At 43.4% G+C, this 10,151-nt stretch overlaps 1 protein-coding gene and 1 long non-coding RNA gene across 3 annotated transcripts in view; both read right to left on the bottom strand.

Moving 5' to 3' along the window:
• The window catches only part of ARID3B (AT rich interactive domain 3B (BRIGHT-like)), a 64,179-nt gene extending 56,601 nt beyond the window's left edge, over positions 1-7,578 (bottom strand). For both annotated transcript variants that reach the window (XM_005882777.2, XM_014530469.1), the window contains exon 1: positions 6,970-7,578. In XM_005882777.2, the coding sequence (XP_005882839.1) occupies positions 6,970-7,503 (534 nt within the window). In that variant the 5' untranslated portion in view covers positions 7,504-7,578. The remainder of the gene's footprint in view (positions 1-6,969) is intronic.
• Positions 7,579-9,409: 1,831 nt separating this feature from the next.
• On the bottom strand, positions 9,410-10,118 carry LOC106724166. The gene is made up of 2 exons (XR_001359917.1): positions 10,049-10,118; positions 9,410-9,559 (listed from the first exon to the last, which is right to left on the bottom strand). It is a non-coding gene; the product is annotated as an uncharacterized LOC106724166 (long non-coding RNA).
• Between the last annotated feature and the right edge of the window lie 33 nt (positions 10,119-10,151).

Consider the following 10,151-nt stretch of genomic DNA (forward strand, 5'->3'; position numbering starts at 1 on the left):
GAGAGAGAGAGAGAGAGAGAGAGAGAGAGAAAGAAAGAGTAACATCGATGTGAAAGAGACACATCAATTGGTTGCCTCCCACACTCATCCCAACCAGGGCTGGGGAATCAAGCCTGCAACCAAGGTACGTGCCCTTGACCCACAACCCTTCAGTCCACAGCCGACGTCTATCCACTGAGCCAAACTGCTAGGGCCACACTCATATTCTTCTTCCACCTTTGAAATATCTTTATTTTTTAAACATAGGATCTAGAGCAGTGGTTCTCAACCTTCCTAATGCCGCGACCCTTTAATACAGTTCCTCATGTTGTGGTGACCCCCAACCATAAAATTATTTTCGTTGCTACTTCATAACTGTAATTTTGCTACTGTTATGAATCATAATGTAAATATCTGATATGCAGGATGTATTTTCATTGTTACAAATTGAACATAATTAAAGCATAGTGATTAATCACAAAAACAATATGTAATTATATGTGTTTTCCGATGGTCTTAGGCGACTCCTGTGAAAGGGTCGTTTGACCCCCAAAGGCAGGGATGGCGAACCTATGACACGCGTGTCAGAGGTGACACGCGAACTCATTTTTTTGGTTGATTTTTCTTTGTTAAATGGCATTTAAATATATAAAATAAATATCAAAAATATAAATCTTTGTTTTACTATGGTTGCAAATATAAAAAAATTTCTATATGTAACACGGCACCAGAGTTAAGTTAGGGTTTTTCAAAATGCTGACACGCCGAGCTCAAAAGGTTCGCCATCACTGCCCAAAGGGGTCGCGACCCACAGGTTGAAAACCGCTGATCTAGAGCTTAATGAAAAAATATATCAAAATGTCTGATTCCAGATAATTTTGAACTCTTGGGGAAAAAGTCTAATGGATCCAATATAGAAGAAATTTTAGGAAGATCTGAAATGACTGAGAGGGTGCAGATAAATGGCCAACAAGCTTGGGTATTAGCAAATATAAAGAGACATTATCATTTCTGTTTATAGGAAGATGGCTTTTAGTTGCTTGCTATACCTTGGGAGGAAGGGAGTTAAGAAAATAAATCAAAACAAATAACACCGAATCTGTGTAATATCTTTAAAATCATTCCCTGATGATGGTGGGAGAGGTTTACCATCCTCTGGGACATTTTGGACCAGATAATTCTTTGTTGTGGGAGACTGTCCTCTGTATTGTAGGCTGTTTAATACTATCCCTGGTCTCTAGCCACCATTGGCCAGTGGCACATGCCCTAATCCCAACCTCATCCCAGTCATGATAACCAAACATGTTCCTGACATTGCCAAACAACCCCTGGAATTAGGAAGAGGTGGAGAATCACCTCCAATTGAAAACCACTGACCTAGATGGATTCACTGTGATTCTAGATGTGAAGGCAGGCAAGATAATCCTACAAAGGAAGTGGGGAAAGCTTTGACCTTACTTTTTTTTTTTTTTTAATATATTTTATTGATTTTTTACAGAGAGGAAGGGAGAGGGATAGAGAGTTAGAAACATCGATCAGCTGCCTCTTGCACGCCCCCTACTGGGGATGTGCCCGCAACCAAGGTACATGCCCTTGACCGGAATCGAACCTGGGACCCTTGAGTCTGCAGGCCAACACTCTATTCACTGAGCCAAACCGGTTAGGGCTTAACCTTACTTTTTTCCAGGCAATAGTTGGCACAATCTTTACAAAAAGCATCTTATGTTCCAAAGACATGCAGTATGCACCAAGAAAAGCAGGCTGAACCCAAGAGAACACACCTTACTACTTAGAGGGACTCTTTGTAACAGGTTCTCGAGACCAAGCAGTCAGTCATCCTTTTTTTCCCCTACTCAGTAACTGAAGTGACTGCCAAACGCATGCAGAAAATCAGACCCCACACTCTGGCTCCCACATGCCTATCAAGCCATCACTCATGTTTCTATTCTATGGGAGGGATTCTATGCTCCCTTTGGAAACCTGGCTCCACTAATGGGCTTAAGACAAACAAAGCCTGTACTACCCTCTTTTCAGGAGGACAGAAAACCAACCCTAAGAAGGCCAGGAATAGCCCCCAGTCAGTTGTATGCTGACAGGGCTCTTCTGATCTCCCTTGAGAGAAGAGCCGCTCTTTGTCTCTTGACTTGTTTTACAATTATTTACTCTGCCCACTGAAATCTGATTGGCTTTAGCACCCTGGGCTCACTGGCATTATTCACCTTGCCATCACTCTGGTGTCAGAGAATCCTACACTCTTTCTAAGGATCCAGGCTTGAGAAGCAATATTTTCTAAAAGTCTTTTCAAAGAGAATTCATTAAATTATTTTGACTTCACATGTTCTAAAAAAGAGATTTCATTGATGTTTCTCTCTCTCCCTTCCTCTCTCTTTCTAGAATCAATAAAAACATATTAAAAAATAAAAAAATTAAAAATTAAAGTATCTGTAGCATAACCCAGAGTGAGCAGCTGGGCTTCAGCTGACTCAAGAAAGAGTGAAATTGTTGCAACCCAAAACCCAACCCCTTTTGAGGTTCCCACACTGCCTCTGCTAGACCATGATGAGGTCCTTGAGGGAGAAGCATGCCTTAGTCCATGGAGCACAGGCCTGGCCCAGAGAAGCCTCTCTAAAAGTTTGTTTTGTCAAAGAACAAAATGAACACTGCAGCACATTAACAATAAGATCATTTGTGTCAATCTTTGTAATAATCACTGGAACAAGAGATCCTTTATTTCTGTTCTCTACTAAGTAACTGCTTAAGAAACAAAAAACTTTGAACACTTAAAAAAAACAACAACTAGTCTCATGGATCCTAATGGTTTCTATAGGCTCTTCCAATATTATCTTTTTAGCCCCTCTTTCAAAGCACAACTTATAAAAGGTTTTTAAATCCCCACATTGTTTACTGCTTCAAAAGCAGGATCAGAAAAAGGAGGGCACAGACCAACTTGATTTTGTAAAATTAAATTCAGAAGGAAAAAAAGGTACACGTCTAAGGTATTTAAGTCACTGTTACCCAATTCCTAATCTCCAGATCCAGGGGAAGGTAAATTCAGGGGGTGAGATAAGGCCTCGGCTAAGCTGGCATTTATAAAACATTTTGGCAGTGCTCTGCCAGGCAGTCTATAATTAGTGAGTATGCATCAGAGGCTTAAAATGAACTCAGAGTTTCAGAAGCCAACAGCCAGTCCCCCCAAGCACTGAGCTGTGTAGCCATGGGGCTACTGCTGTCTAGAAAACAGCACTGGGTGCCTGCCACTGAGTGCACGTGTGCATGCACACGCCAGTTCTGAAGAATCTTTTTTTCAAAGCTCTAATGGCTTGACCTCAACACCTGCCGCACTTCCTGAAGACAGACAGGCTTGGGAGTTCCACTTGTTCCTCGCACGCGGCTGCACTTTCTAAGAACAACTGCACGCACGCGAAGGCTGGCCAGCTGCCAAGGCAGGGGCAGCCCAGACGCTCTGGCCTGAACTTTCCCAGTGCTGTCAGGGCGGGATCCCACTATAAGCTGACTCATCGGCCAGCATGGAACCCTGCCAACCACCCAGCAGTGTGGGGGCTGCTGGCAACTCACAGATGTTTTGCTAAACCAGAGCAATCAGCTGGGAGGCAGGTCTGGGCTGGCGGCCAGGTTGCTGCTGTCGTGGAAGCTGGGCTTTTCTGATCCTTGTCCTATCTCTGTCACTTTCTCCCTGGAGATCTGAGGGAAAACCTTGGTGTGTCTCAGCATCTTCCCTCAGAGCAGGTCTGTACAGAATCAGCAGAGGTGGCACTGATATCATTAAAGAGCACCTGGAACCCAGGCTGGTTGCTCAGTATTTAGAGCGTTGGCCTGCTGACAAAAGGGTTTGATTCCCAGTTAACGACACGTACTTCAGTTGCAGGTTCGATCCCTGGCCCCGGTAGGTGCCAATGGGAGGCAACCAATCAATGAGTCTCTCTCACATTGATGTTTCTCTTCCCTGCTTCCACTCTCTAAAAACAATTAATGGGGGAAATAGAGGATTAAAAAAAAAAAAAGAGCCCCTGGAGCACTACTACCAACCACATGCTAGCTCAGTTAATCCTCACGACATACTCCTGTCCTCCTATTCCCACAGCAGGCCTGATAGAAGTCCTTCGAATGAAAGAACTTTCAGTTACAGACTCTCCCCAGCAGCCCATTCTAGGCTCCCTACAGACTGTATCAGAATAATACATGAAAATTCAAAGTCTGTAAAGCATTACAGTGTGCTGTCATAAGTCAGGAAAGAGAAGAGAGAAAGGCCAGAAACCTTTTATTTTATTAATATTTTTTGCTAGCCCTAGCTGGTTTGGCTCAGTGGATAGAGCGTCAGCCTGTGGACTGAAGGGTCCCAGGTTCGATTCTGGTCAAGGGCACATGCCTAGGTTGTGGCTTGATCCCCAGTAGGGGACGTGCAGGAGGCAGCCAGTCAATGATTCTCTCTCATCATTGATGTTTCTATCTCTCTCTCCCTCTCCCTTCCTCTCTGAAATCAATAAAGATATACTTAAAATATATATATATATTTTTTGCTATCGCTCTCATTTGACATTTCTTTTCAATTAACAAAGAAGGTGCCATCTTTCACACGGAGACCTGTCAGGATGTGCTAATGTCCCCTGGTACACTCTGCACTCTCTTCTGCTTGTGTTCAGTCACTCTTTCACAATGTGGCACTTCTTTACCAATGAGTTCAGCATTGGATGACACAAGAGAAAAGGTATGTCAACTGGAGAATGAAAACATTATGAAGCCATAAAATGCCTTTACTCACCTTCTAAATTTTTTTTTCTTCTGTTGGCAAGTAAATTCACAAAATATTTAAATATCTGTTAGCAAGTAAGTTTGATAACATCTGTAAATTTTTCATAAGGGTGTTATGATTGCCATTTCACAATCAGTGACTACAATAAAATTTCCCTTTTAAGCCACTAAAAAATTTAAAAATCTGTGAGAAGACACAGGCTCAGAGAGATGAAGAGTCCTAGTCAGCCCTAGCCAGTTTGGCTCAGTGGATAGAGTGTCGGCCTGCAGACTGAAGGGTCCCAGGTTCGATTCCGGCCAGGGCACATGCCTGGGTTGCGGGCTCAATCCCCAGTGGGGGGCGTGCAGGAGGCAGCCAATCAATGATTCTCTCATCATTGATGTTTCTATCTCTCTCTCCCTCTTCCTTTCTCTCTGAAATCAATAAAGAAATATATTTAAAAAAAAAAAAAAAGAGTCCTAGCCAGTGTGGCTCCAAGGTGGAGTGTCGACCTATGAACCAGGAGGTCATGGTTCAATTCCCAGTCAGGGCACATGCTTGGGTTGCGGGTTCAATGCAGGAGGCAACCAATCAATGATTCTCTCTCATTATTGATGTTTCTATCTATCTCTTCCTCTCCCTTCCTCTCTGAAATCAATAAAAATGTATATTTTTTTAAAATCACAGGGTAGCCCTAACCGGTTTGGCTCAGTGGATAGATCATCGGCCTGCAGCCTGAAGGGTCCCAGGTTCGATTCCGGTCAAGGACATGTACCTTGGTTGCAGGCACATCCCCAGAGAAATCAATGTTTCTCTCTCATCGATATTTCTAACTCTCTATCCCTCTCCCTTCCTCTCTGTAAAAAATCAATAAAATATATTTTTAAAAAATTACAGGGTAATAAATGGAAGAGATGGGAGTTGAACCCCACTTTGTTGGCTCTGGAAATCTGCCAACACCGCTATTATAAACTCAGATGAACTGCACAGGTTCCTTTATACAAAGAGGCTGATTTTTCAGGTTCCAAAGAACTTTCCTTATGTGACTTCTAGTTGCCCGTGAAAATGCACAGCTTTTCAAAACTAATTCCTAAACAGCACCATTGGACCACATGAAGAGTATGTGCTTATGGGGAATATGCAGATATTACTAGCTTTATCATGAGCTCCCTGCCTAAGCACCAATAAGTCACTTTACCTGGAACAACTTAACTTTGCTCCCATTCTTTGTGAGAGGAAAAATTGCTTTGAAGGTCAGAAAGAAAAGAGGAATTAGAATCAAAGGCTGGATTGAGAAGATTCCATAGGCTCCACCTCCAGATATAATTCATTAGGACCCTGTAATCTACCTATATGTATTATAAAATATATTTTTATTGATATCAGAGAGGAAAAGAGAGGGAGAGAGAGATAGAAACATCAATGATGAGAGAATCATTGACTGGCTGCCTCCTGCACACCCCACACTGGGGATTGAGCCCACAACCCGGGCGTGTGCCCTTGACCAGAATTGAACCCAGGAACCTTGAGTCTGCAGGTCAACGCTCTATCTACTGAGCTAAACCGGCTAGGGCTATATTTTTTTTAAAGCTCCCTAGATGATACTAATGCTCAGCTATGTTTAAAAATCACAAGCTAGCCTTGGCTAAAATGGAAATTTTGAGGTCTGCCATTTCCTGTGAAATGAAATCTTGTCTACAAGGCTCTTTGTTAGAAAACAAACAATGCAAGTTCTTCTTATCAGCTACATTTAGCGGCAAAACAACAAAACTGTCCTTAAAAAGCATGATCCCCTCCCCCCCCAAAAAACACAAAAACACACACACAAAAGAGCATGATCCTGGGTTAGCCTGGAGCTAAGAAACTGTCTTAGGCAAGATTGTTCTTTTACATTATTACTAGAAAAACTGTAATTAGAGTTATGCATCTCATTTTTAGATATCCCTCTTAACTGTTGCAACCATATCCTTCCTTAAAAAAAAAAAGAGAGAGATTCTATTGACATTCTTTTACTTCAAACTTGGAACAATCTATATGAGCAGTACCTTACACATTTCTTTGCTTTAATCAAGAAAACAAGTATGACGAAAACATTTAAAGTCAGATGATGCCTAGGCTGCTGGTCACTGAAGTAGGGTGAGAAGGCATAGACTGGCACAGACCCTGTCCTTGACAGTCCAGTACCCCTCCCTGGCTAGCCTTTAGGAAGAACAAATGACCCCCACAACAGAAAGACTGACCTGCTTGAGATGCTCATCCTGATTCCAGCCTGGCTGCCCAGCTGTGGAGACTGAAGGTGGGGACTTGGCAACATCTTTGGTATGGTCTTCTTGAGCTTGCTGTCCATGTGGTGGGAGCCCTGGTGCTGGAAGGAGACCAGATTTGGGTGCCACTCTGGGGTCTTGGCGAACAACTTTCTGCCCATGAAAATATTTTGAAGCAGCCTGGGCCTCTTTCTCAGCCTCTACAATGTCATCATCCCCATCCTCATCTTCCAAGCCTCCCTCCTCTTCCTTAGGCTCTGAGTTTGCGTTGCTCCGTTCAAAAACTCGGGTCATTGCTGTGGCTGGAGGAACTCTGGCTAAGGGACCCAGGGAAGGGCTGCCAGAAGGCCGCCCAGGTGTGGCAGAAAGGAGAGTCTGTGTGACCAGCTTCTGGGCAAACAAGAACTGGGCTTCTCTTATCTGCTGTCCCTGCTTCTCTCTGGCATCCATTCCCAGAGGAGCTAGGTTTGGTGGCTGCTGCTGCGGTGGCTGCTGCTGCAGCGGTTCCATCAGGGCCTCAAGTGCTTCACCCACCGATTGGCATGGCTCTGAACCTGGGCACAGCCCAGCAGGCACACTGGTTCTAAACCTTAAGTGATTAATAGAAACCACAAAGAAGGAGAAAAAAGGGGAAAAAAAACAACTATGTAAAACAGGTATAAAAGGCTTTCTTTTCTCCAGTAAAGGGTATGAGTTCTGAACACTAAACATATGCTCTTAAATCTGAATTTTAAGATGAGTGAGTGGTGGGAGTTTCAGGGGTGGGTGGGTAAGTAGGGAAAGGTGTGAAGAAGAAGAACAGAATTTAAGAGGGGAATATGGGATGAATCTCAGTAGTGATGTACTGCAGGTTTAAAAAGAAGTAAATCCAGACAAAATCAAGTCTATAAACAGCTGTGTTCTGATCTCTCTCCTTCAGCATTACAAAACATTAATCTGTTTATTACTGGAAAGGCAACTGGTTCACACTGTACAAAGGGTCTCAGATTCATTTGATCCCCAGTCCTGATTGGAGTGTGTCCAGAAGGCAACCAATCTATGCGTTTCTCTCACATCAATGTTTCTTTCTTTCTCTATCTCTCCCTCCCCCCTTCCCTCCCTCCTGTCCACTCTCTCTAAAAATCAATGGAAAAAATATCCTCGGGTGAGGATTATCAACAACAACAAAAAGGTTGTGTGTATGAAAACCATAATAATAAAGGAAAAGAAGGGCTTGCTTACAAAAGAGAAAATACTGCTTATGTTCTCAAGCCCATTAGAGAAGGAAATTATCATCCAAGCTAGACACAGAGCTATCAGGCAGACAGAATGATTTTTTTCCATAGAAAAGAAAAATTAGCAAACTGCTCTTGAATCTAAACTTTTCAAATTTTCCAGATCAAACTGCCAGCTTGCTGTACAAGTGGGCTAGGCCATGCCAACTGGACATTATAGCCTCAAAAAGTATCCAACTTCAACAACAAAAGAATGTATGCCCCCCCAAGGAGGCAAGAATAAATGGGAGAATTCCTCTGGAGGTTTTAAAGTTAATCAATTTAAAACAGATATTATATAAAGAAGTTAATGGTTCTTTTTTATAAACAGCCAAGTAAATGCTTCACATCCCCTTTCTTTCTGATTCACTTCTACTATATTCTGTGACGAATACAAAAAGAAAAGGCTTTTAGGTCAAAAGTATTCTGGGGACTGGTTCATCAGCCTTCTTACCAATCAGTCTCCAAATACACACCCCTGTTTTCCAGGCTCTCTTCCTCTCACTCCCCAGTCCCTTCTCTCCAAGTCCCTACCCCCAATAATGGTCACTTGAGTTGTTTTCTCGGCAGGGATCCATAACTGAATGGGGATTACTACTATGCCTGGGCAAAATTTAGGTGAACAGGGCTTGCAATATGGCGTACAATGTTATCATCACATGAAAGGAGAATGCACTGAACAAGTTGGGACTTGATATATGCATTGTTCCGTTGTTTTAGGATTGGGTGGAAAGGTTAAAAAAAACTAAATGCCTAGCATCTTCAAAAATTCATGGGGAAGCAATCACATCCCTACCAATAAAAACTGCTTGCATTTATAAATATTGTAATGGGTTAGAGAAAAAAAGGTCTAATTTTTAAAGCTAGGCATAAAATAGAGATAAAAGTCGAATTTTCTGTTTATCTTAGAAGCACTGCTTTTGCCTTTTGTATTCTGAGAAAGAGTCAAATTCCAATTTGCCTCCTACTACCTTTAATTCTCTCTTAGCCCTTAGAAAGTGTGTTATGCCTGTAGCATAATTTCATTCTGCTTTAGCCCTTTTTATAGTGTAACAAAACAGAAAAAGATTTACACCCACATTAAATCCAGTTAGCCAAGGTGTTCATTTAAAATAAAAACAATTTGCATCAAAGAAAATTAAACAAAAGAATAAAGGAAATAATTCGTTGACCACTTAAAATTTATTTATAATCGTTACAATCACGAGCAGGAAATTTTTCAACCAAGTCCTGCCAGTCACTGAACAAACTGCTTCTGGTGGCACCATCTTTTCTGTATGCTGTTCCCAGCAGAGGAGGATGTGTCTCAGCCTCTTTAGTAAGAATGAAATGATTTCAATACACACACCACCCCCCAAAAGCCCATCTTTTCCCGTTCCTAAGCAGCCAGTGGGCCCAAGCAACAATACCACCTACCTACACTGAGAAACTTGTCTCGGATATCTCAGCCACTCCATCCCTTCACACGGCCCCCTCCCCCATTTCCCCTAAAGTTCCCGGACCACCCGAAGCAACGGACTGTTCGCAGCTCTGAACCCTGCCCTCTACCTTCGCCGCCGATTTCTCCAGCCTCGGTCCCCTTCAAGCCCCATGCCTCCCGCCCCGGTTCTTTATTGCCCCCACCCCAGCCCTAGCACTTTTACCTCTACCAAGCCCTCGCCGCCAACCCGCGGGCTCTTCTCGGATCGCCCAATCCCACCTCTCTCGCCTCCTCAGTCCTGCGGGCCTTTACTCGGCTCAGCCCTTTAACTCCAATCACCCTAATGGGCGCTGGGCGTCTCCGCTCTCTTCCCAGCACTCACTTTCCCGGCGCAGCCCCGCAGCCCCCGCGCTCCTCCGCTGGCGCCTCCACGTCTACCCCTGCACACCTGCCTCCCTCTCCTCCCTCCGCCCCACCTGCTACAG

Source organism: Myotis brandtii, unplaced genomic scaffold, assembly GCF_000412655.1.
Source record: "Myotis brandtii unplaced genomic scaffold, ASM41265v1 scaffold74, whole genome shotgun sequence".
Taxonomy (NCBI): Eukaryota; Metazoa; Chordata; class Mammalia; order Chiroptera; family Vespertilionidae; genus Myotis; species Myotis brandtii.